The sequence below is a fragment of the Dendrobates tinctorius genome, unplaced genomic scaffold (assembly GCF_039654945.1).
Source record: "Dendrobates tinctorius isolate UK_male_01 unplaced genomic scaffold, ASM3965494v1 ptg000039l, whole genome shotgun sequence".
Taxonomy (NCBI): domain Eukaryota; kingdom Metazoa; phylum Chordata; class Amphibia; order Anura; family Dendrobatidae; genus Dendrobates; species Dendrobates tinctorius.
Genome location: NW_027361707.1, coordinates 32,804,613 through 32,832,500, shown reverse-complemented (window position 1 = coordinate 32,832,500; position 27,888 = coordinate 32,804,613). Strand labels below are relative to the sequence as shown.

At 47.4% G+C, this 27,888-nt stretch overlaps 1 protein-coding gene across 2 annotated transcripts in view; it reads right to left on the bottom strand.

The window, feature by feature from the left end:
- The window catches only part of CC2D2A (coiled-coil and C2 domain containing 2A), a 177,837-nt gene that overhangs the window by 27,311 nt on the left and 122,638 nt on the right, over positions 1-27,888 (bottom strand). For both annotated transcript variants that reach the window (XM_073574599.1, XM_073574600.1), the window contains exons 24-30: positions 20,411-20,516; positions 12,431-12,540; positions 10,922-11,018; positions 10,733-10,831; positions 7,229-7,405; positions 706-909; positions 386-475 (exon numbers count right to left, since the gene is read on the bottom strand). In XM_073574599.1, the coding sequence (XP_073430700.1) occupies positions 386-475; positions 706-909; positions 7,229-7,405; positions 10,733-10,831; positions 10,922-11,018; positions 12,431-12,540; positions 20,411-20,516 (883 nt within the window). The remainder of the gene's footprint in view (positions 1-385; positions 476-705; positions 910-7,228; positions 7,406-10,732; positions 10,832-10,921; positions 11,019-12,430; positions 12,541-20,410; positions 20,517-27,888) is intronic.

Here is a 27,888-nt window from a genome sequence, read left to right as displayed (position 1 = left end):
TGAGGCTGAAGAGCTATGGTAGATGTGAAGCCTCCGTCACTCCAGCTCTATTTTCTGCATCCTCCTGCTTGATTGACAGCTCTTTTTCTGAAATCTTTCAGCATAAAGGCTGTCAAGTCAAGCAGGAGGAATAGAGGCGCTTGGTGGAGAGTAGAGCTGGAGTGACCGAGGATTCTTATCTTATGTATTTCTCAGTGACGGAGGAATAGACAGGCCATGTAAAGTTATTGCTGGACTGGCCTTTTAAAGATCTATGTAAATACACATACAGTTTGAATGTGCATGCACACATACACACGCACATGTGACTATTGGGCTAGTATGTGTTATGAGCCACACGAAGGAGTACGAAGTGCTTTTCATCATGCACTAAGTGTATACTCACATCTGATGTACTCCATAAATTACAGATTCCAGCAAACGATACATTATCTGGCAGGAAGGGAATCAATGACACGTATCGAGCCACCAGCTCCTGTGTAGGAAATGGTAGATATACACATGACTATGGATCTGTAGAATGAAAGATGTCACATTTCTAAAGATCTGTACTCACTGTTATCAATATAGATGTCATCCCAGGGACACAATCATACTTAGTATGGTGGGAGCCATAACACATACACGTGGACAGTTCACAGGATATGAAAACTTTTTCATTGCACTGTATGTGTACAGATAGGGCTTGCTGTGGGGGGTACTTACACTTGTTGCTTGCACATTACTTGGATCAGCATCAAGCAGTTCCTGCGGAGGCTTCAAGGCTTTGATGTATCGGGTCACAAACACGGTGGTCCCATTGATATCGGTGATGGTGGTCAGGCACTGCCGGCTGGGGAACTTCAAGGTGGCTTCACTATGGAACTTCTCCACAGCCTGAAGCAACGTCTCATCTTCTTGACTGTCAAACTAAACATGAACCACATGTTATAAACATACTGTATGTATGGATCTATATCCTCCAGCAGATATCTATCTATATATACTTTTCTTTAATATATATATATATATATATATATATATATATATATATATATATATATATATATATATATATATATTTGCAGACCCAGAGAGAGTTAAATGTCATAGCGTGAACAAAGTGATAACTCTCAGACATATTGCAGTTTTATGTAAAGCCACAGATCACATATCCAGATATCACCAAAAATTGTGACAATGGTTTATCTGGCAGATGTTAGACTTTCCTACATTCCTGTATACATGCAGCACATAAATGCATGTTCACTTTGGCCATAAAACATACAAAACCTACAAGAAGCAAAAGAAACATAAATCCAACTCTAATAAAATATGTAAAAAAGAAAAAGTGCATCTAAATAACACAGGGTTCTTAGTAACACTGTTTTTTTTAATCAAAAATAGCATAAAAACCATCCCACCATCGACAAGGTGACCCTGATCGGGACGGTCCTACACTGTCTAATGTTAAAAACCTTACCATGTGTCAGAGTTGACCTCACTGTATGAATAAGGGCAGACAACAGGACCAGGTCCTGACCTAAGGACACCAGTCTAGGGAAGCTTTTAAATGTAATTTTCAGCTCAGGAAGAGAGGCCACACCATGGCTTGCACAAAATGCAACATTACAAAGAAAAAACACAAAAATAAGTAAAAAGCAAGAGTCCGCCCACCGGACTTGCATGCACTCTTGCTTTTTACTTATTTAGTTACAGCAGGGTTTATGTTTATTTTGCTTCTTGTATATTTTGTATGTTCCAAAAAATAGCAGTGTCTGCATTAGTCTTTACAAACTCACAATATGTATTATTTTTTATGATGATTTAGCATTCCTGTGAATCAGTAACCTAATATTTAGTAGTATACTCAGTTTTATATACCTGCTTCACATTTATGTTGCATAGAGTCAACCAACTTCTAGCCCCTGTCAGATGTTATTCCAGCCCAGGATGCTTGGACTACATTCCACATTTTTTGGGGCATTTATTGGCTTTGAACCAGAAATGGCATTTTTGATGTCGCCCCACAAATGTTCTATCAGATTAAGGTCCGGGGATTGGGCTGGCCGCTCCATAACCTCAATTTTGTTGAACTGGAACCAAGATTTTGCTCATTTACTGGTGTGTTTAGGGTCACTGTCTTGCTGAAACTTCCTCTTCAGCATAAAGCAACATGACCTCTTCAAGAATTTTAATACGAGGGGCGATCCAAAAGTAATGATAATCAATAATAAACACAATGAATATAGTAAAAAAAAAAATTATTTTTCTACATAGTCTCCTAACAAGTCTATATATTTAGTCCATCTCTTTTCTAAACTTAGAATTCCCTTCGAAAAAAATTCTTGATCTTGACCCTCAAAAAACTCCCCAACGGCGGTTATCACGTCGCTATTGTCGTCAAATTTCTTGCCCCGGAGGTGTTCCTTGAGCCGAGGAAAGAGAAAGAAGTCACTGGGGACTAGATGTGGCGAATAGGGGGGGTGGTTCCACCAGTTCAAAGCCCGCTTCTTGAATGGTAGCCATGGCAACTGCAGCTTTGTGAGCCGGTGCGTTATCTTGGTGAAACAGCACTCCAGCCCGCAGTTTGCCGCGCCTTTTCTCCTTGATGGCCTCCCGCAATCTTCTTATTTGTTCTGCTTAGTAGGAGCCCGTAATAGTGGCTCCCTTCTCCAAATAGTCCACCATAATAATTCCTTCAGCGTCCCAAAAAACAGACGCCATAAACTTCCCTGCTGAGCTTGACACTTTGAATTTCTTCGGCGTCGGTTCTTCGGCTCGTTTCCATGTCATCGATTGGTGTTTAGTTTCGGGATCAAAGTGGTGGATCCAGGTCTCATCCATGGTCAAAAAACGTGACAAAAAAATTCTCCTTGTCTGCTTGGAACTTTTCGAGATTTGCTATTGAAATGTCAACTTGTTTCTTCTTTTGCTCGTCGGTTAACATTTTTGGCACCCAACGCGCGGAGACCTTTCTCATATGCAATTCTTTTGCAAGGATTCTTTGAATAATACCATATGAGATCCCTGTGACCTCAGCTACATGCCTGATAGTTACTCTTCGATCTGCCAACACAACTTCAACTTTTTTCACGTTTTCTTCATTGAGGGACGTGGATGGGCGTCCTTCGCGATGTTCATCTTCCGTCGACGTTCTTCCCAGCTTAAATTCCTTGGCCCAGCCTGCAACTGTGGAATATGGAGGAGAAGAGTTCCCCAATGTTTCCCCCATGTCGCTGTGTATGTCTTTGGTAGACATTTCTTTCAAGCAGAGGTATTTGATGACAGCTCTGAGCTCGTTTTTTCCCCATTTTGATGTTCACTCCTTGGCAGTTCATATTCAAATGAATGCAGCTCCCAGGAATCGTGGCCTATTTAAGTGAGTGATTTTTTTTTCCTGGACTAGTGGGTACCTAAGAGAGAAGAAAACATTTTATTTTAATTTCTGTGTGCAATAGAAATAGCCGATCATCATTACTTTTGGATCGCCCCTCGTATATGCAAACTGGTCCATGATCCCGGGGTATGCAGTAAATAGGTCCGGCCCCATAGTAAGAGGAACATGCCCATATCATGATGCTTGCACCACCATGCTTCACGGTCTTCAGAGTGTACTATGGCTTGAATGCAGAGTTTGGGGGTCGTCTGATGAACTGTCTGTGGCCTTTGGACCCAAAAAGCACAATTTTACTTTCATGAGTCCACAAAATATTTCTCCATTTCTCTTTAGGCCAGTTGATGTGCTCTTTGGCTAATTGTATCTGCTTCAGTACATGTATTTTTTTTTTTTTTTTTTTTTTAACAGTGGGACTTCGCGGGGACTTCTTGCTAAGAGATTGCTGCATGTGTCCTACCTACCTATGTTATTCATCTTAGCAGCATATATAATGGTATATAGTTATTTCAACTTACTCTGCTTGTGCCCTTATGCTATGAGGTCAAGTAACTTTTCAAAGTGCTTTATGATCCATGTAGGCCTGGACACTTGTTTATCTGCTCACTACATTTATTGTGTTCTGCTGTCTCAACTTAGTTTGATTGATTGCTTACGAGAGAAAAAAAAAAAAAGGAAGTCCTCTTTCACACATCAGTTTTTTACAATCAGTCGCAATCCGTCAAAGTGTGAGAAAAACGGATCCTGTGCAGATTGTAAAAAAACTGATGCACCGGATCTGTTTTTTTTACGGATCCGTCTCAGCAGCAGCCGTAGTAATTTTAAAGGAATCAAATTCTGAAAAAGCAGCCGTAGGGGTTAAAATAAGGAAAGAGGAATTGATCGGGGCATGCTCAGTTTTGAAAGACGGAATCCATCCCTGGATTCTGTCTTTTGACGGAAAGTGACAGATCCTGCGCCCATAGGCTTCCATTATAGCCAACGAAGGATGGCGCTGGATCCGTCGCTGTCCGACTTTTCAACGTATACAAAAAATGTAAGATCAGACAACAGAGCAGGTGGAGGCGTTGGTCTGCTCCTATCACCCAAAGGTACCTTTCACGTTATCCCTCAAGTACCCTCATTTGCCTTCCCTTCTTTCGAGGTCCATGCTGTCAGACTCTACACCCCCTTCTCCATGCGAGTGGCGGTGGTGTATCGTCCTCCAGCCCCACCCACCAGTTTCTGGATCACTTTGCCACCTGGCTTCTACACCATCTCTCCTGTGACATCCCTACCCTCATCATGGTAGACTTCAACATCCCCATTGCTCTTCCCCTCTCACCATCTGCTTCTCACCTTTTATCTCTAACCTCCTCTTTCGCAGCATACTAACTCCCCCATGCATGAAAATGGAAACTCCCTCAACTTGGTCTTCTCCCGGCTTTTCTCAGTGGATGATTTCACAAACTCCCCTCTCCCTTCTATCATTCTCTATCAAGAACTGCCAGGCTGCTCAGGTCACCCCCGCTGTCCATACTTATAGAAATATACAGGCCATTAACACCCAGAAACTTATGAAGAACTTGCAGTCTTCATTGGTCCCTATCTCCTCCCTCTCATGTCCTGATTTTGCACTAAAGCATTACAATGAAACACTTCAAACTGCCCTGGATGAAACTGCACCTCCTATACATAGAACACCTAGGCACAGACGGCGACAACCCTGGCACACCCTGCAAACACGTTTCCTGCACCGGTGCTCCAGGTGCGCCGAACGTCTGTGGAGAAAATCCAACCTACCCGAAGATTTAATCCATTATAAGATTACGCTTAAAACATACAACACTGCCCTTCACCTCTCAAAACAAACCTATTTCAACACCCTCATCACCTCACTATCCAATAACGCGAAACGTCTCTGACACTTTTCATTCCCTCCTAAACCCAAGAGTGCAGGCCCAACCACGGATCTGCACGCTAACGACCATATCCGACAGGAAATTTCCCAATCACCTCATACCATGTACTGTCCCCCCTCCCCCACTGCATCTAGCGCGCTCTCTGATTTTGAACCAATAACAGAAGAAGTAATCAGGCTCCTTGCATCTTCTTGCCCTACTACTTGGACCAGTGACCCCATTCCATCAGATCTAATAATAATAATAATGATAGTAATTTTATTTCTATAGCGCCGACATATTCTGCAGCACTTTACATTTCAGAGGGGACTTGTACAGACGATAGACATTACAGCATAACACTAATCACATAGATCATAACAGATACCAAGAGGAATGAGGGCCCTGCTCGCAAGCTTACAGTCTATGAGGAAAAAAGGGAGACACGAAAGGTCTCCAGTCCCTTTCCCCTGCTGTCACCACTCACCTAACAAAAATATTTAATATTTTCGACTCTACAAAAACTCTTACTGTTTCTCTTAAGGTACTGTCACACTTACCGACGCGATATGACACGGTCAGGATCGCTGGTGCATCGCTAAGTGGTCGCTAGTGAGCTGCCACACAGGCAGATCTCACCAGCGACATCGCTGGGGACGGGGGTCGCTACTTACCTGTCAGACGAGGCGATCCTGATGTCCTCCCGCCCGGCTCCATGCGTCGCTTGTCGGTGCCACAGGAAGCCCAGCAGGAAGCTGACGACGAGAAATGTTCCAGGACGTTCTCGCGCGATCAGCGATAATCAGTGGGGAAGCCGGTCAGAGGTAAGTATCACACATAGCGATATCGCCAGCAATATCGCTATAACGTCACAAAATGCTGTAATGTCTATTGTCTGTACAAGTCCCCCCTATTATGTAAAGTGCTGCTGCGGAATATGTTGGCGCTATAGAAATAAAATTATTATTATTAGCGTTACACAGTTGTCTCATGTTACAGTCCTCACAGGTCACTTGAGACTGTCTGTGATCATCCTGGAGCTGATCATTGGCTGAGCCGTTGCCCTTCTTGCTATTCTTCCATCCATTCAATGGTAGTCTTCCGTTTTCTTCCATGTCTCTCTGGTTGGCTTTCCATTTCCATTCTAAAGTATTGGAGATCATTTTAGCTGAACAGCCGATCATTATCTGCTCTTCTTTATAAGTTTTACTTTCTCCAATCAACTTTTCAATCAAAGTACACTGTTCTTCTGAGCAATGTCTCAATCAACCTATATTTCTCAGGCTTTCAAGGAGAAATGCATGCACAACATGTCCTAGCTTCACCCTTACATAAGGACCACCTGAGTCACCCCTATTTCTTCACAGAATGATTGACCTCACTAATTGATCTCCACACTGCTATTATTTTGAACACATCCCTTTCAATCTACTGCACCAACTGGTAAATTGTGAGACAAGTGGTCATATAATTTATACCAAAAACAGGGATTCATATGGTTAGTCATATTGGACTGCTATTATTTAGAACACTACTGTACATCAAGAATATGCATTCCTAGAAATGTTCGTTTTCTTATAAGCGAGGCTGTTGATCTGTCAAACAAGCAAAACACCTAATCGTTGGGTGAAATGATCTATTACGTTTGCTAAAACATCAACATTCTCGGCAGCACAGTGTCCTGTGTAAGCAGGATATGTGCTGCTGAGCACAATAATATTTTATTATCACAGAACAAAAATTGCTTTAACAAATCGTTCTGTGTACAAGGGAAGGGCAGTCTGTCTGTTTAACATACTATTAAATGACCATTAGTTGGCTACTAGTGATTGACCAACTAGCTCTGCATGTAAAGTCATAAAGGGAAGACTGTCAATCACAGGGTAGCACCACCCACTGGACTCCTATGCATACAAATACCAGTTGTTACTATTGATGTGCACTATGTAGATGATGATGACACTACACTTACCTTCTCTCTGATTGGCTCTCCGGGTACTAGCTGAGGTTCAATGGTGATAAAAAGTGTCAGAAAAGATCCCTGACTCAGGCTTCGTACTGATTCATAACCCCCATCATTGCCCAGGTTGCGCTGTTTGCTATATCCAAGCAGAACGGGAGGGGCATCAATACGGAATGTTCCATCGATCTACAGAAACACAATAACTGTTAATTAAGAAAATAAAAAAACAGATAAAATACTAGAAATATTGCGTGACTTTATTGAGCCAAGATTGTTTTTTTTTGTAGAAAGCTCACATTTCTAATATTAAACAGAGCAAGCAATGGCGTCTGAATAATAAAAGGTATCTTGAAAGTCTCCTTTACCTGCTCAGCTGTTCCGCATACTATTTCTTCCACTACTTGCGCTACTACTACTACCTGGATCTATCGCTCGGGACCCTTCATTAGTTCCAGTCTCTCAGTCCTTCTAAAGCCCCCGTTACACACTGCGATATCGCTAGCAATATCGCTGTAAAGTCACCGATTTTGTGAAGTTGCAGCGATATTACTAGCGATATCGCTGCATGTGATACTTACCTCCGACCGGCTCCCCCGCTGGTTATCGCTGATCGCGCGAGAAGCTTCTGGACCATTCCTCGTCGGCCACTTCCTGCTGGGGCTTCCTGTGGCGCCGACGAGCGACGCGTGGAGCTGGGCAGGAGGACGCAGGATCGCCGCGTCTGACAGGTAAGTAGCGATCCCCGTCCCCAGCGATGTCGCTGGTGAGATCTGCCTGTGTGGCAGCTCACCGAGCGATGCACCAGCGATCCTGACCGCGTCATATCGCTAGTCGGGATCGCTGGTGCATCGCTAGGTGTAACGGTACCCTAAGGCTAGGTTCACATTGCATTAGGGGCATCTGTGAAGAAACCAAATTGTAGCTTAATTTCCCAGACAACCATGTTTTTGTAAACCCACAAGAATTGACTTTTTATCTGTATATTGGCTTGTGGATTTAAGTGTTTATGTCTGGTGGGTCAAGAAGACAGACTTGTGTACCATTTAACATACTGTGTAAGGGTACCGTCACACTTGGCGACACACCAGCGATCCTGACAACGATATGACCTAGTAGAGATCGCTGGTACGTCGCTAAGTGGTCACTGGTGAGATGTCAAACAGTCAGATCTCACCAGCGACGCAGCAACGATATGGAACGATACGACGGTCGTTGGGACACGGTCTCTCAGACCTGTAGTATTGAGGTCGTTCATCGTTGTCCCTGTCAAACACAGCGATGCATGGACACCAGCGATCAAAAAAATGGCCCAGGATATTCGAGCATGATCAGTGACATCGCAGCAGGGGCCTGATTGCCGCTATGTGTCACACGTAGCGAGATCGCTGGCGCGGTCACAAAATTGGTTACGCAACAGCGATCTCGCTATGTGAGACGGTGGCTTAAGTCTGTAATAGTGACTTGTACATAGTGTGTGCTAATCTGTGTTTATTGTGAGCTGATATGCTAATTGTCTATAGTATTCTATAACAAGTTTGTTGACTTGGAAGGTAGATAGGGAAAGGCTGTGAGGATGAACTGAAGCACACTGGGTAATTCTAAAAAAACAAGAGAGAGAGCAGTGGAGATCTCATCTCCTAGAGTTACCAGTCGTACATTCTTCAAAACACTCAACGGACGAGAGGGCTACAGCCAATTCATCATGGCACCATCATGAGGGACACGGATCTATGATTCTAAGGGAAACAACCTAGGAGCGATCGGCTCCGGTTGGAAGCACACAGATCTGATCCAGTGACCATCTCTGAACCATGGATATGTTTGGAGAAAGCCAGGTTTTGGGATCCGCTGGTCGCCTGGTTCCATGGAGATGGTCAGATAAGCCAGGTGGTGACTCTTGTGTCAACTGGCTTTGGACTTTGTATGAACAGTATGGACTGTCACCTCCCTACACTTGTTGTTATCTCTTCTCTGTGTGTATATCACAGGTGGAATAGCGACCTTGGGAGCTCTGACGTTGTGTCAACTAGCTTTGGACCTTGTACGGACTCTATGGACTGTTCTCGGTCATCTCCCTACGCTTGTCAATATCTCTTCTCTGTGTGTATATCACAGGTGGAATATCGACCCTGGGAGCTCTGACGTAACATCCACGGTTATCCAGGTGAGTCAGCGGAAGAGTTAGGCCCTGTAATGTGCAACATGTTGGGGGTAATTGCTGAGATTGTTCTGTTTTCTATTGGGTGTTGTGGTTCAATAAAGTATTGCCACACTGTTTTACCCTAACCCTGTGTTGTCTGTGTAGTATGTTGCCCACGGGGAGATAGAGCAGGCGTTCAGTGGTATGATCCCTGGTCCATGCAGTCTTTCTAAAGGCAGCTGGGCCAGCGGATGAGAGCACCCACTGACCCCGTTTCTCCACAGCATCCGTTTAACGGATCCGTAAATGGATGAGCTAACGTTGATGTCATTTTTTTACATCTTTTGTGCCCTAGCGCTAACGCATGGTAGCATTTTGCTACCATACGTTAGCCATACAGGTCTATGCACAGCGAACGCGTGCGTTCGCTGTGCGCTAGACCCGACGCACCCAAAAACGCTGCAGACCGCGCTCGAGGGTGCGTCATAAAGTAACGCATCATCACTAACACATGTCGATTTCGGCATGCTTTAGGATGCGTTATTATTATTGCGGCCAATGGGTGCGTTAATGCATCTGTTACATAGCGTTAGTGCCGCTGTGTAATGGATGCGCTCAACGCATGGCCCCTAATGCAATGTGAACCACCCCTAAGGCCCAGAACCTTCTGTATTACAAGCGCAAGGTCCCATGGCAAGATGTCGTCTCCTAGGACCTGTCTCCGGAAGGCCACTCTTGTCACTTTCTCTTCAGGATCTCACTGTCCCTTCTTCTACGGTCTACTCTCACTCAGGGTCACCCTATAACTGCAGCTCTGCTCACCTCACACTCTAAAAAGCCTATCTCCCTTAAAGAAAAAAAAAACAAAAAAAAACAAACAAACAGGAAACCTGTAGCTTTCCCTTAAACTAATCCTTCCCACTGTGGGCTAATCCCAAACATTAACTCTATCTTATCCTATAGTCAACTATCTACATACCTATAAATTACACTATTATCCAATATCAATACCCGTCACACTACACCTTATAACACTATTTACAAAAGACAAAGGACATTTTTTTATACTACAATACAACATATAACGTAGTTGGTGTCTTCAGGGATAGGAACGCGACAGCAGAGTCCACCAGTCTTACACGTTCGCATGCAGCTTATTTACTATGCAGGGAATTTTTAAAATGTCACTGTGTGGACCGCCCAGACGTGTAAGATCTATAGGGGGGGGGGGGCTGCAAATAGTTAATAAATTATTTGCTAAAATGGGAATGCCCCCTTAAGGACTCACTTTTATTGATTTGCCCCCTTTACACTTAAGATAGAATAATATAATTATTCTTGTTTTTTTGGTCTTTTGACGTGAATGCCCTTACCCTGGCCTGGAAATAGATTGTAGTGAATGGAATTCGAATGGATCCCAGCCAGTGTCTCTCCACTCTTGTATGGATTCCACTTCCTTTCTCACGATCATCCTGTGATAAATGATTGCTTTTACTCAACCACAACCTTCGAACTTGTCATTTTCGATGGTGCGGAGACGTATAACCCTGCTTAACCCTTACCTCCAAAATATCAAAGCAAACTTCATCGAAGACATTGATGAAAACCTCGTCTGTAACAGACTGTAAACTGGCTGTGCTGTAATCACCATTGGGAGCCCTAGAAGAAGACCAACACACAATATACATTGTACAATCAGTCAGGGAGAGCGGCTGGGTTATAGGGAGGGGACAAAAGGGACAAATGCCCAATATCTAGTAAGGAACAAAAAAGGAAGAGGGTATGGAACAGGCACTAATGTCCCAACAGTATCACCATAAACCGAGGATAGAAAAATAGAAATATTTATTGGACACAAAATGAATAAAAAAAGGATTAAAATCCTTATAAAAGACAAAGTCCACACAGAAAACTACATGTTGGGAACCGACCTTGATCCATATAAACAATTATAGGTAAGACAGTGGTGGAATATCAAGATCAATGGCGAAGGCCAAATGTCAGTGTGTGAAAATGAATGGAGAAGGAATCCAGCTCAACGGTTGCTGTTACACCTGAAATGCGTAGATGCCAGCGCTAGGTTAGCGCCAATCTAACCGCTATCATCTTAACCGATGTTCTCATCTAAATAAATAAGAATCTATTTGTTGAGTTGGATTCCGCTTCCATTTATTAGCATATTTCGGCCGTGGTAGTAAGCTAGAGCTGTTATTATGTTTTTTGCTAAATCAAAAACTAATACAGCATATAATGGTTTATAAAGCACCAAGAGGGTATACAAATAAAAACAGGTATAAGTTGTAACATAAACAACTACCAAATCCTAAAGAACGTGTCACCAACAGGTGCCACCCATAAGGGGATAATATGAATGAAAAAGGTGTAACCCTGGCACGTTTCGCCACAAACGCTTATTCAGAGGTTTAGGTTTTTAATCCTTATTTGCTCATTAAGAAATATTTCTATTTTTACTATTCTCAGTTTTTGGTGATCTTGTAGAGATATTAGTGCCTAATCCATACCCTCTTCCTTTTTTGCTCCTTACTATTGTCCTTGGGTATATGGCACATGTATTTGGTGTTGCTGGTGTCTCACTTTCTTGGTCATCTTCCTCTTTATTAGGCTTCGATACTTGGCTTGAAAACAAAGAAACTGAGCATGGATATCTGTGAATTGTACAGCGAGTTCACTACAGCAGCGTGGGGCACTATTAATAGTGCAATACTTTTTCGCAAATGTATAGGCTACGCATGTTAAAAAAATAATACACTATTAATAGTGTCCCAGAATCATTGAACAATACAACAATATTTGCTGATGTTACCACACAAAGAGTGGTCTTGTTTTATTTCTAGCTGCATGGTGAGCCCCAGTAGTTTTTTCCTCTAGTAGGCCCAATGTACTCTAATCCGACCCGGTATATATCTCTCAGCATTGTATAGCACTTTTTGGTCACAAGATGGTGGTATTATGTACACTGTATTGAATTCCTATCAGTACACTTAATTGAAGACCTTTTTAAAGCCTTTTTGCTGGATAATTACTTCCAGTATTAATAAGACCCTGCTTACCTAAATGGAAGCTCAAGCTCCTCATTCCAGTTTGGGTTTGGCCCATCGGCTGTTGAAGTCTGGCACACAGTGCGCTGGAATGAAACTTCTACAAATGGCCGGACCAATATCTGAAATCACAGGAAATATAACTGAGTAATATGCTGTCATGTATATACATGGGCACCTAAAAGTGACAAACAAGTACAGTTGTGGCCAAAAGTTAAGACTGATACAAGTTTAGGTTCTCGCAATGTTACACCTTCATGGTTTTTAGATCTTTGTTTTTATGTTAATGAAGTACAATTATCAGAATGTCATAAGTTTTTACACTTTTATTCACAAATACATCAAGATTATGTAAAGACTTAATATTTATTGTGTTAATCCTTATTTTTCAAGATTTCTGCCCTTCGTCCTGGCACCTAGATATCAGCTTCTGGGCCAAAAACTGACTGATGACGGCCCGTTCTTGTTTAATTAGTGTTTGGAGTTGATTACGATTTCTGTGTTTTTGTTTGTCATGCTTTTTGAGGATTGGCCACAGGTTGTCAATGGCATTGAGATCTGGGAGTTTCCTGGTTGTGAACCCAACATTTCAATGTTTTGGTAACCAAGCTATTTAGCTACCACTTTTGGCTTGTGACGTGGTCTCCATCATGCTGGAAAAAACATTGTTCATCACCAAATTGCTCCTGGATTCTTGGGAGAAGATGCTCCTGGAGGATGTTTAGATCCCATTCTTTATACATGGCAGTGTCCTAAGGCAAAATTGTGAGTGAGCCCCTCCATAGATGAAAAGTAACCCCTCACATTAATGGTGTCAAGATGCTTTAATGTTGGCAGACACAAGACTCATGGTAGCCCTCACCTTTTCTCCGGAGAATCGCTCTTCCAGATGTCCCTAACAGTCTGAAGGGGGCTTCATCAGAAAAAAACTGCGGTTGCTTACATAAATCACCAAGGGGGCACCCGCAGCAGGGCAACCATGCGCGAGGTAGGGCATATCCTCCGCTGCGCCGAGAGGAACCACTCGGTAATCTCGGCAGTCCACATCCCAGGCGTAGAGAACTGGGCGGCAGACTTCCTCAGCCGGCAGGGGCTTGCGGCCGGGGAATGGTCGGATTCAGTCGGACAACGAGGCCTGCTAAGAGGTGATGAAAATGTTGCAGAGTTAGCCGGATTGCCCGTATCTCCAACAGGTTGATCGGGAGGCATGCCTCCTGTGGCGACTACCGTCCCTGGGTCGTGTGGTGGCGAAAAACCGCTCCCCAGCCGAGGAGGCTGGCGTCGGTTGTGACCACCAGCCACTGGTTCGGGGGAAAGGATTTCCCCTGGAAAAGGGAGGAACTGATCGTCCACCACTCGAGTGACTGTCTGACCTGCGAGGACAACCGACATTGGTGATGGAGCGTGAACGGGTTCTTGTCCCAGGATGACAAGAGGGCGTGCTGCAGGGGGCGGATGGAACTGGGCGAACAGGATCACTTCCATTGCCGCCACCATTTTTCCTAGAATCCTCATGCAGAAATGGATGGTGTGAGGGAGTGGCTGGCGAAGTATCCGAACTCCCTGCCGGTGAGCTAGGGCCTTGTCTCGAGGGAGAATTACCAACCCTCGGAAAGTGTCGAAGATCATCTCTAAAAAGGAAATCCTCTGGGCTGGGACAAGGGATAACTTTTTTACGTCGACCAACCACCCTAAGCGGGCAAGAGTATCTAGCGTGATGCTGACATTTTCCTCGCATGCCCGCCTTGAAGGGCCCTTGATCAAAAGGTCGTCTAAGTAGGGCAACATGAGTATGCCCCGGGAGAGCAGGATGTCCATGGGGACTGCCATGACCTTTGTGAACACTCTGGGGGCGGTGGCTAGCCGGAAGGGCAGTGCTGCGAACTGAAAATGTAGACCCAATAGAGCAAAAACAGGAAGCTTATGCCAAGTATTATTAAAAATCAATCAACTTTATTAAACACGTTCAAATACATTAAATCAATTTCAGTGGAGATAACGCTACAAAATTAGACTGTTCAACAAAGATAATACATGTTCCACAAATTGCCAGTGTTAGAAAAATTCTCTTGGATACCCAGTCACAAGGTAATAAATACTGATGTACATATATAGATCCCACTGAAGAATTCTAAAGGGCTAGAAAAATGCACCTAGAGTGAGTTAGGCATCAACTAGTGGTCATACCAACAAAGGGTTAATTGCCTAAATCAGGCTTAAAAGACATATGGGTGACTCACACAATGATAACAATGACTGGCATATCAATGTAATAAAGGTGCTTTGTAACTAGTGCAGAAATGTTTAAACTGCAAAATGCATATGCATATGCTAATTGCAATGACATTCTGGCCAGAAATGAATAAAACAGTTAATTGCCTTGATCAGGCTAAAAGTTCAAATAAGCAGCTCACATAATAATACTGGCACACATATAAACAGACTGCATTAGCTGTATAACAAAAGGTGCTTTGTGACTAGTGCAGACAAAGTTTTTAATGTAAAGTGCATCTGCTACTCTCAATAGAAAAGGAGGCCAAAAGGCTGAAAGCATAAAATGAAATTGCCCTATTAGTATACCAGCAGGGTAAGGGAATCCAAATAAAGTGGAAACATGTTAGGCCTCTTTCACACTTCCGTTTTTTACAATCAGTCAAAATCCGCCAGGTTTTGAAAAAAACGGATCCGCAATTTTTTTTTGCGGATCCGTTTTTTTCCCCCATTGACTTTCATTATTGGCGGATCTTGACGGATTGCCGTCTGTTGCATCCGTTTTTGTGCGGATCCGCCATAATGTTGCTGTCCGTCAACATCCTCAAAGATTACCAAACGGAGCGTGCAACTTTTTTTGGCCGGCGGATCCTCCAGACACTGATTTAACCCGAAATTCTGTCTGGGTGCCGGACAATAAAAAAAAAAAAAAAAACTCACTCACCCTCTCTCTCTCTCTCGGCCAGCGGTTCCTTTAAATTTCCTCATTTTGTGGATCCGTCCAAAAACGGATCCTGTGGCATCCGTTCACATCAGTTAAGAACGGATCCACTTGTCCACCTTTTTGGCGGATTTTAACTGACACAAAAAACTGAAGTGTGAAAGAGGCCTTACTTGTATTTGCTTCTTCCTGGGGTGCTTGACAAATTCTATCTTGTACCCCGAGGACACCAGCTCTCTCACCTATGTGTCGTGTGCGACATTGAGCCAGACGTGGCGGAACCAGAGTAGACTGCCACCTACCCCGGTAGTGTGGCCTGGCAAATGCCTTGAGTCATTTGGCTAAAGATCTTTGGGACCTGGATCCCTTGATCTGGGCTGGTTAGTACGCATCCTCCCCAATGGGTTGGTTCTATATGAGACCTGTCGATCCCTATCCTGGTTGGGGCGACCTGATGGGGCGGAATTGGCTGCTGTGGTCCACCTGGGGTTGCGAAAAGCCCGAAAATGTGCCTGAAACTGGCGACGAAACGGCGGTTTGACCCTTTGTTGAGGGAGAAAACCGCTCTTCCCTCCTTTGGAGTCGGAGATAGGCTGATGTAACTTTTCTCAGAATAGGCGGCCGCCCTGGTATGGTAGCGATGTCAAGGACTTTTTTGAAGCTGAATCTGCCCGCCATGTCCTCAACCATAGAGCTCTCCTAATGGAGATTGCATTTGCTGCCGCAAGTGCCGCGCAATTGGCCGCATCTAACGAAGCATTGATGAAGTAGTCCCCCGCCATAGCTATCTGATTTGTGATCTCTGACACTTCAGGTGGTAGGTCTATGTCTTGCAAGGCTCTGTTCAATGATTCTGACCAAGAAATCATGGCCTTGGCTACCCACGTTGCCGCAAACGAAGGAGAGAGTGCTGCTCTTTATGCCTCAAACACTGAGCGAGCCAAGTTCTCAATGAGGCGATCAGTGGGATCCTTAATTGAAGAACCACTAGGTACGGATAGTAGGGTTCTCGTAGCCAGACGTGACACAGGTGAATCCACCACTGGGGATTCCGTCCATATTTTACGGAGATCCGGGGCAAAAGGATACCTCGCCTCGAGTGCCTTCTGGCCCGAGAAACAACTGTCCGTCCGTTCTCTATGTCATTGCACTATGTCCTCAAACTCAGGGTGAGTTCAAAATATTCTATGGGGGGGGCTTGGCTCGCTTAAATGACACCTTATGGCCCGAAGCCAGGGTGGACTCATCCTCAATCCCCAGAGTCTGGTTGACGGCTTCTATGAGACTGTCAACCGCTTCCTGACCCCCTGGCATATCTAAGTCCAGGGGTTCATCCGAGTCATAGTCCGAGCCATGCACGCTATCGAGTGCTGGTGACGGAGAGCGAGAAGCAGAGCTCACAGATGCCGAGGCACCGGATGGGCCGGGAGACGTCGTGTGGGTTCGTCTCCCCCGCGTCTGCCTGGAGAGTGGCCCCTGCAGGCCGGAGGCTCCTGTGAGGTAGAGGACCCCCCTAATACAGGTGCTCCTATCTGGGGCGCGAAGGGACACGATTGCTCTCGTAAGTGACGCCATATATTTCGACAGTGACAATGCACATTCCGGGGGACTTGGTACACTGGGCTCGGTCGCAGGGGAGGGCTCCTGGGCGTGTTCGGACTCGCAGGCTTCGCATACTCGCTTGGTCTGCGCCCGCGGAAGAGCGGACTGACAGGAGATGCATGCAGCGTATAGAAACATGTGTGTCTTAGCTTTTCCTGACATGCTGTACCTGTCAGGCCTCCATGATGAAAACACGCTGGAGGAGGGTGCTCTCCATTTTTCCTAGCATGGCCTCTCGGGGGACTAGGGGGCAGCATTTACCCCAGTGTCTCTGGAAGTGCCGAGGGTCGCTCCGTTTAAACAGGTGCACGCCAGAACTGCGGGCAGGCCCCCGGAAGAAGAAAAAAAAAAAAAAAAAAAAAAAAAAAAAAGAGATTCCAGGGGGCGGTACTTCCGTCTGCGGCCTAGCTTTTGCCCGAAGCCGGGGCCTAAATTTCTTCGGCGTACGCCCAGGCCACGTGACGCGACGCCGGGGGGTGGGGACTTCTGGCCGCGGCCTAGCGACGGCCGAAGCCACGGCCTGGATTTTCAACTATCCGCCCATGGGGGGTGGGGGGTGGGAGGAACCACCGAGCACCATATCCAAGGCCGGGTCTGCCGCTACCAGGCGCCAGGGAGTGCGTTATGGCTTTATCCACGGAAGATACTAAGGGCTCCAGCCCCGCGCTGCTGCAGGAGCCCTCCCAGGCTGCCCTCCTCCGTGCTTCAGCTCAGGTTGAGGGGAGGGGGGGGCCGTATGAGAAAAGGACGGTGCAGGCACCTTAGCTCCATCTAACCCCTTCAAGGGGTGAGAGGAGGGACCGTCCGCCACCTTGCCGCACTGCAGTCTTAACACTGGTGGGGCAGTGGGGGCTGCACGGACTACACTTGTGCCTCTGTACAGCCTAGGGATTCCATACCTTAGGGTGGACAGGGCTAAGTCCGGCATCACCACGTCGCGGGAGAGGATACGTGGAGGCGACACTCGCATGTGGTCGCCCATTGTTGGTTTGGGGAGATCGGACCCTTTAAATAGGGTCCGTTGCCCCTATCTCATCTTCATGTGAAAAGGAGAAAAAAAAAATCTGGAAATATCCCACGCTGCGGGAGAAGATACGTGGAGGCGACACTCGAACGTGCTCGCCCGTTGTTGGTTTGGGGAGATTGGACCCTTTCAATAGGGTCTGTTGCCCCTGTCTCATCTTCATTGGGAAAAAGAAAAAAAAAAAAAATCAGTCTGGAAACAGACAGACATGTGCCTCCAACAGACACTAAGCAAAAAAATGGTTTCCGCCCGCATTCGGAGCGAGGGTGTATACAGCGGAGGAGGAGCTAACCTCTTTTTTCACTTAGTGTCAACCTCCAGGCGGCAGTAGCCTACACCCACAGTATCTGTGTCCCCCAATGAGGCGAAGGAGAAAAGGAGAGAGCTACCATGAGTCCTTTGTCTGCCAACTGTAAAGCCTCTTGACACCACTGAAGTGTGAGGACTTTTCATTTTAAAAAGACTAGTTCTCACTCACAATTTTGCCCATGAATAAAATATGGTATCAATACCTCCTCCAAAAGCAACTTCTCCCAACCATCCAGGAGCAATTTGGTGCTGAACAATGTTTTATCCAGCATGACAGAGACCATGTCACATGGCAAAAGTTATATAAACTCCCCAGATCTCAAACCCATGGAGAACCTATGGTAAATTCTCATAAAGCGGGTGGGCAAACAAAAATGCAGAAATTGTGATAAACTCCAAGCACCGATTAGACAAGAATGGGTCATCAGTCAGAATTCTGCCTAGAATCGATTATCCATTTGCCAAAGCAAAGGGCAGATTTCTTGACAAATAAGAGACAACACTGTGAAATATTGAGTCTTTGCATAAATTTGATGTATGTGATGATAAAAATGTAAAAAGTTATAAAATGCTGCTAACTGTATTTCAGTAACCAAAGTTTGTGTCAGTCTCAAAGCTTTCCGCCATGACTGTACACGGCCATCAGAAAATAATCACAGTAATATAAAACTAAGTGAACAAAAGTTGAGCTGATTTGAAATTGTAAACTAAAAATCCATTAAAGGGGTATTCCCATCTCCAAGATCCTATCCCAATATGTAATAATAATAATATTAGCAGCAAATACCTCCAATTAGAAATGTAGTATAGTTTTCTGTTTCACTATGTCTCTTTCCTCATGTGCTGGCATTGCAGAACCTTAGGTATCCATGGTTATGACCACTAGCTGCTAGCTGTCACTAAATCAGTAGTCGTAACCATGGATACCTAAGGTTCTGCAACGACTGCACATGAAAAAAAGAGACATTTGAGGGTATTTGCTAATATTATTATTACACATACCACATATTGGGATAGGATCTCAGAGATGGAAATACCCCTTTCATAGTGTCATTAGACGTTCATCCTACTTTGTTCCTCACCATGCTTTAAACTGCTGCTCTGCTCATTCAGCTTGGGCTGAACTGATTCCCAATATAAAAAATAATCTAAAACCACATAAAGCTAAATATTGAGTGACACAAACAATTATCACATGTACACAGTGCTAATAAATACTGTATTTTTCTGACCATAAGAAGCACTTTTTTCCTAAAAATTTTTTGGGGAAAATGGAGGTGCATCTTATAGTTGGAATGTACTTACAGTTAGCGTGGTGGCAGCAGGAGTCGGGAGATTCCTCCGGTGGTCCAACGCTCCCACTCCAGCGGCTAGTGTGGCAGTTTCAGCGGTGCTCGGTGCTGCGGATAGCTCTGGAGACATTATGTGAAAGCCCGAAGCCCCCAGCAGTTCTATTGCCTCGATGCTGTGGCCTCCGGGAAAATTGCCACCGGAGGCGGCGCATGTGCAAATTGAGATCTCGGCTCCGAGATCTGGGGACGAGATCTCATTGCCGAGATCTCAATCTGTGCCTGTGGAATCAATCTGGCCTCAGGGAAAATGGTCGCCGTAGGCGGCGCATGCGCAGATGGAGATCTCGTCTCCTGAGATCTCAATCTGCGCATGGGATGCCTCCAGCGGCCATTTTCCCGGAGGCCACAGCATCATTTCACATAATGTTACCAGAGCCCCCCCCGCAGCACCGTGCACCCCCGAAACTGCCACACCATGTCGCCAGAGCCCCCCCCCCCGCAACACCGAGCTCCACCGTATATGCTGCACCATATTGCCGGAGCCCCCCGCAGCACTGAACACCGCCGAAACTGCCGCATCAGGATGGGATGGGACTGAGATCATCACCCTGCAGCATCGGACCACTGGAAGAATCGCCCGTCTCCTGCTGCCACCAGCGCTGCCGATGCCCGCCCCCCCCCCCCCCCCCCCGGGTAAGATGAATTCAGGACTGTAAGACGAACCCCCAATTGACACAGTAATTTTTTCCCCCCCCATTTTCTCAATGCCAGGTACGCTCAATGCAAGGGATAACTTTAGGATACTGTGGAATTTATTCACTATTTTCCGGTACCTGGTTAACTGAACTCTCTGGTGACTGGGCCTGTTCCCGGGGCGAGGCGGACGCTGTAAACATCTCATTAAATGATCTTGTTGACTTGGATGGAAGGGCTGGTTTACTAGGAAGAAAACATATATATTAGAGAGAATCGTATCACAGTTGTGGAAATGTGGCGCCCCTGAGGCTCAGTCGCCACAGAGGTACTGCATCTTCTCCTAAGATGTAGTGCCCCACCAACTAGGTAAGTTGGGAGGTCCTTTCCACACTCCAACACCTGCATCCCACACACAGGATAGTTCAGCACTGACCACATTGCGGCTCCATGCTTAGAGGGTAGCAGAGCACCTTTCGTGGGTCCTTGCTTCGTAACACGAGATGTGCTGGGAGGTGGGTGGAGTGGAGATCCATATAAAAGAGTGGGAAGGTTTAGAATTACAGATCAGTCTGAGAGGTTAGTCTGACAGATCAGTCTGACAGAGGGTCAGAGGAGTGGAGTCTAGAGGGTCAGTCAGTCAGGAGAGACTGAGGACGGATCCCTAGAAGGAAGGATGGAGGAAGGAGTGCTGCAGCTGCCTCAGTGACCTGAGCCAGCTGGCACGGGAAAGGAACAGAAGGAGAAAGACGTAGAACTGCAACCTAAGCTTCCATAAGAGAGAGAAAGAACAGCGCGGAACGAAGGAGTAGGAGAACAGAGGGGAGTTGTGGGTTGGAAGAGGAACCCTGCCTATAGGTTCTCAGCGCAAGGCCGGGGCCCGTTCCCCGAGGTTGTATGGACACTTATGGTTCTGCAGCAGACACCGGTGGAGTAGTTGGCTGTAAATGCACTACTCCCATCCAAGACTTGGGGCACAACAGCATCTGTATAGGGAGCCGGGACTCAGGATAAAGGGAGTCCCCGAAGTAGGCTACAGCTGTCTGCCGTACAAGGAAGAGTTGTTAGGAACCTCTGACAGGAGGAACTTCAGAGTACCACGGTACTGGAGCTCTTCACACCAAAAGGCGCAATAGAGGAGTCGTTCAGGACAGGTACATGCTGGCGGAGTGTTGGAGAAGAGAAGCCTGACTTGCCTGGGAGGTTGACTGAGTCTCTGCCCCGGAGGACATGGCATCATGGCAATCCCAGACATCTGTCTGGGATTCACGAAATCATCCCAGACAGATATCTGTCCAGCCTCTGTTTGAAGACTTCTATTGAAGGAGAACTCACCACCTCTTGTGGCAGCCTGTTCCACTCATTGATCACTCTAACTGTCAAAAACATGGATTTTTGTGAGCACTCACCGTAAAATCCTTTTCTCCGAGACGCTCATTGGGGGACACAGATACTGTGGGTGTATGCTTCTGCCGCTCGGAGGCTGACACTAAGTGAAAAAAAGAGGTTAGCTCCTCCTCCGCAGTATACACCTTCGCCCCTATTGAAGGCGGAAATCAGTTTGGTGCCAAAGCAGTAGGAGAACAACAAATCAGCCTTAATACAGGTACAACATGTCCAAAGGAAAACACCACCCTTATATCAAATAGGTAAACACATTCATTTAAACAAAACAAGAGCCAACTGGCTAACAGGGTGGGTGCTGTCCCCCCCAATGAGCGTCTCGGAGAGAAGGATTTTACGGTGAGTACTCACAAAAATCCATGTTTCTCCTTCGTCTCATTGGGGGACAAAGATACTGTGGGACGTTCTAAAGCAGTCCCTGGGTGGGAGATTGACTCACCGATCCAAGCTACATGCACCTCTTGTTTAAAGGTGCGCCACCGTTGCTTGGAGAATCCTTCTACCCAGGCTCGCATCCGCCGAGGCCTGAGCATGAATATTATACTGTTTGGCAAATGTGTGCAGGCTGGACCAGGTTGCTGCCTTGCAAACCTGTTCCGTCGAAGCCTGGTGCCGAAGCGGCCAAGAGGCGCCCACTGCCCGGGTAGAGTGCGCTCTGATCCCTGCTGGAATCGGCGTGCCTCTAATGCGGTAGGACTCCTGAATAGTCAAACGAATCCATGTGGCTATGGTCGACTTTGAGGCCGCAAGTCCCTTCCTGCGCTCTTCAGGGAGCATGAACAGCGTGTCCGTCTGACGAAAGGGTGCCGTCCGCGACACGTACCTCCGGAGGGCTCTTACCAGGTCTAACGTATGAAGAGCCTTTTTCCACCCGGTGCACCAGTGCTGGACAAAATGAAGGCAAAACAACATCTTCATTAATGTGAAAAAGAGGACATGACTTTCGGCAGAAAAGAAGGGCTGGTCTGAGGACCACCCTATACTTAGGGAAAGTGAAGAACGGAGCTCGGCAGGATAGAGCCGCCAGCTCTGAAACCCGCCTGATGGAAGTGATGGCCACTAGGGGAACAACTTTCCAGAAAAAAGTACCTCAAAGAGATAACCTAAAGCGGTTCCAATGGAGCTTCATGCAGAACGCTTAGGACCATGTTAAGGACCCAGGTGTCCATAGGCGCCTTATAGGGAGGTATCAAGTGGGACACTCCCTGGATGAAAAGTCTTCACCTACAAATTGGTAGCAATTCTGCACTGGAACCTGACGGATAAGGCCGACATTTGTCTCCTGCGGGAACCTGGGGCAAAGCCCGAGTCTAATGCTCTACCGACTGAGCTATCCGGGTTCTCTAAGCCCGACTGGAGAAAAGCCAAGATGTTGGGGATCAAGAATTTCAGCGGAGAAACACCGCGGCCTCGACATCAAGCAAAGAACACCTTCCAGGTGTGGTGGTAAATTCATGCTGAAGCAGGCCTCCGGGCGCTAATCATTGCAGCGACCACCTTGCTCCCGAACCCTGCCTGGGTTAGAATCCAAGATTCAACGGCTCTGCCGTCAAACACAGGGTCCCTGAGTTCGGGTGGCACATCGGCCCTCGAGACGGTAGATCTGGGCACTCTAGCAGGCGCCCAGGAACTTCGGCGAGCAGCTGCATTAGATCTGCGTACCACGCTCGACGGGGCCAGTTTAGGGCCAGCAGAATCGCCGGCCCCCCTTCCGTCTTGATCCCTTGCTGACTCTCGGGAGTAGTGGCAGTGGGGGAAATAGATATGGGAGGCGAAACTGGTTCCATGGCAGAACCCGCGCGTCCACCGCGAATGCCTGCGGGTCCCTGGCCCGAGCGACATATGTGGGCACCCTGGCATTCACTCTGGAAGCCATCAGGTCCACATCCGGAGCTCCCCACACTTGACAAATCTGCTGAAGAACTTCGGGATGTAGAGACCACTCTCTGGATGCAAGACCCTGCCAGCTGAGGTAGTCTGCCACCCAATTTTCCACGTCAGGGATGTGGACAGCCGAAATCACCGAGTGGTTTGCTTCGGCGCACTGAAGAACGTGCCCCACCTCGCGCATGGCTGTTCTGCTGCGGGAGCCCCCCTGACGAACTATGTAAACATCGCCGTGGCATTGTCCGATGGAATCCGGATGGGGCGGCCTGCTAGAAAGTGATGAAACTTCTGCAGAGCCAGCCGAATTGCTCGTATCTCCAATAAGTTGATCGGGAGGCGAGCCTCCTGTGGCGACCACCGTTCCTGGGTTGTGTGGCGGCGAAACACCGCTCCCCAACCGAGGAGACTGGCGTCGATTGTCATTATCAGCCCATGACCTGGAGGGAAAGGTTTCCCCTAGGCCAGAGAGGAACTGGTTATCCACCATCCGAGCGACTGCCTGACTTGAGAGGACAGTTGGCACCGCCGATCGAGCGTGAAAGGATTCTTGCCCCAGGCTGACACGAGGCGTGCTGCAGGGGGTGAAGATGGAACTGGACGAAAGGTATCGCTTCCATTGCTGCCACCATTTTCCCTAGGATCTTCATCGCGGATCGGATAGTATGAGGGACTGGTTAGCGTAGTGTCCGGACTCCCTGCCGGAGACTAGCGCCTTTTAATGAGGAAGAATTACCAACCATTGGCAAGTGTCGAAGATCATTCCTAGGAAGGAGATCCTCTGAACTGGCACAAGGGATTACTTCTTTGCATTGCCAATCATCCTAAGCAGGCAAGAGTATCTAGCGTGATGTTGACCTTTTCCTCACATGCCTGTATTGACGGGACCTTGACCAAGATGTCGTCCAGATAAGGCAAGACGACTATGCCTCGAGAATACAGTGTGGCCATGACAATTGCCATAACCTTTGTGAACACTCTGGGAGCTGTGGCTAGCCCGAAGGGTAGCGCTACGGACTGAAAATGTTGAACGCTGATGGCGAAGCGTAGAAACCTCTGATGAGGAGGAAAAAATGGGAATATGCAGAAATGCGTCCTGGTTGTCTATTGAGGCCTTAGTATTCTTACTGCTCCATGGCCGATATAACTGAATGGAGAGACTCCATCCGGAAATGTCTGATCCTGATGAATTTGTTCAGAAGCTTCAGGTCCAAAAACAGGCCTGACAGACCCGTCCTTTCTGGGAACCGCAAAACGGTTGGAATAGAACCCCTGAGCTCTTCCGTGTTTTGGCACTGGAACAATGACTCCGTTGTGCAGGAGCGACTTGATGGCTCCCAATAGAGCCCTTACCTGGGTATCCACCCTGGGAAGCCGGGAAAGAAAAAAAAAAAAAAAAAAAAAACATTTTGGAGGGTATCTGACAAATTCTATTTTGTAACCTGAGGACACCAATTCTTTTACCCATACGTCGTGAGCAATGTTTGCCCAGACGTGGCGAAAACAGAGTAGGCGGCCGCCCACCTTGCTGGTGTCGTCTGGTAAAGCCTTGAGTCACTTGGCCGATGATCTTTAGGATCTGGGTCCCCTCGATCTGGCCTGTTGCGCACGCATTCTCCCCAATGGGTTGGCTCTATATGAGACCTGCCGTTCCCCATCCTGGTTGGGGCGGCCTGAGGTGGCGGAATTGGGCCCCGTAGTCCAACCGGAGTCATTTAACGCATGACTCCGGACTGGTCTCCTATTCCGGTCCCGGACCAAGCTCAGGCTGCTTAGCGGCCGCCCCCTGATGAATGCAGTCACGCTCGGCCTAGAATGGCCGGTGGCACTGCGAAAGGCCCGAAAACGTGCCTGAACCGGGTGACGAAAAGCGGTTTAACCTGCTGTGGAGGGAGAAACCCGCTCTTTTCTCCTGTGGAGTCGGAGATAAGTTGATCCAACTTTTCTCCAAATAGTCGGCCGCACTGATAAGGCAGGGAAGTCAAGGACTTCTTGGAAGTAGAATCGGCCCGCCATGTCCTCAACCATAGGGCTCTTCAGATAGAGATTGCATTAGCGGCAGCAATTGCTGAACAACTGGCCGCATCCAAAGACGCATTCATTACATAGTCTACGGCTATCGCCATCTGACCTGCGACCTCCGAGATCTCTGCAGGTAGATCCTGCTCCTGCGCGACCCTGCTTAATGTTTCTGACTATGATAACATGGCCTTAGCTCCCGAAGTTGCTGCGAACGAGGGAGCGAGTGCAGACCCTGACGCATCATATACTGAGCGAGCTAGTCTCTCAACAAGGCAGTCCGTGGGATCTTTAATTGAGGAAACCCTAGGGACAGATAACAGGGTCTTAGTGGCCAGGCGTGAAACCGGAGGATCCACTATCGGGGATTCTATCCATTGTTTACGGAGGTCCAGAGCAAACGGATACCTCGTTTCGAGTGCCTTTTAACCCGAGAAAACGCCGGTCTGGACGTTCTCTGTGCCGCAGCACTATGTCCTCAAACTCAGGGTGAGAGGAAAAAATTCTGTGCGGCCGTTTCACTCGTTTAAATGCCACTTTATGCCCCGTAGCCGCTGCGGGATCATCCTCAATCCCCAGGGTCTGATTGACGGCTTCTATGAGGCTGTCCACTGTTTCACGTGACTCTTGAGTGTCCAGGTCAAGGGGCTCGTCTGAGTCGCAATCTGAGGTCTGCTTGCCATCAACCACTGGTGACGGGAAGTGAGAAGCAGAACTTACGGATGCCGAAGGCACCGGATGGACTGGGCGACACCGTGTGGATTCATTTCCCCCGGGTCTGCCTGGAGTGGGAGCGGCCCCTGCAGGCCGGAGGCTCCTGTGAGGTGGAGGTTCCCTCTAAAGGCGGCGAGACACTGTCCCTGCCCCTATCTGGGGCTTGAAGGGATTCTATTGCTCTCGTAAGCGACGCCATGTACTGTGACAGTGATCGGGCCCACATTTGACACATTGGTTGCGGTCGCAGGGGAGGGCTCCTGGACGCGTTTAGATTCGCAGGCTTCGCATAAACGCTTGCTCTGCGCCCGCGGAAACGCAGCCCAACAAGAGATACATGCAGCGTAAAAGAACGTGCGTCTTTGCTTTTTCGGACATGCTGTATCTGTCCGCTGCTGGGGATATGGGGAAGAGGTAGCCCCTCGTTTTTCCCTATAGCATGGCCTCTCGGGCAGCACTTACCCCAATCCTGCGCCCCCCCCGACATGGATGCTTCCTTCCGTCTGTATAGACGCCAGTACAATTGTTCCCTGGGAGCCGGCACGCGCAGCTTCTCTGCGCCAGCTGTCAGCTTGACAGCTGACACAGAGAACCGCCGACTCTCAGGCCGGGGGGGGGGGGGGGGGGGGCGGCAGAACTCAGCCGCCAGGGAGGACACTGCGGACCGCTGCATTAGGCGGCCCGACTGCGCCCCCTGCGCCCGGGGCGACTGCCCCCCCCCCCTAGATACGCCCCTGGCTACATCCGGTTCTCTTGCTAACCTGTCTGCGCTGCGTCTGCAGTCTCTGTGCATTCTCTAATGCTATCTGTCTCCAAAGAATATCAGTATCCTGATCATCCTGGTTATATCTGCAACCATCTGGGCGAAAGCCATCCTGTTCCGCCAACAGCCATCTGAGTCCGAGGACTGTGTCTAAGTCACTGGAACCAGCTACTTACCAACTACCAGGATCCAGGACCCTGTTGTTACTTCTGTTATCCCTTGTGGTCCCGCTGGGACAGCTGCCACGTGTTCGGGGTCTAACTGGAGGTAGCACCTGTGTCCTCCGGGTATTCCATTCTGGCTCTGTCTGAGGGGCTTTGCTACGGGTACCCAGGGCTCACTAGTCACGCCCCCTTCGGAGCCCCCGGACCATGGTCCCGAGGTTCCACTTTAAAAGTAAAAACGAATGTGAACTTCACCATCTCTGCCTCCGCTTCCATTCGTTACAGTAACCCTGCCTCTGCTGTACCTGGTGTGTGCGTCTCCCTCGCCTCTCCTCCTTGGTTGGGCAAGGAAGATTGCTCCCTACCGCTACCGTTGTCTGATGGGATTTTTCTCAACATATTTTCCAAAATGGCATTCTGGTATCACACCATTTTAGTAGACCTATTCGCTTCAGGAATGAGAGATGCAAGGTTCTCTTTGTAGCATGGGTCTAGCAAAGTCACCAACCAGTACTCTTTTTTGCTAAAAAGATTAATATAACTCGAAGATCATGGTAAAAGGAGAGGAGTTGAGGCTTGGCAGTAAGCTCCCTGTCTCATGTCTTCCTCCATCTCTACCTGGTCTGCATGTATAGCTTCATGTTTAATTGTCAGCAGCAACTGTTTAAGT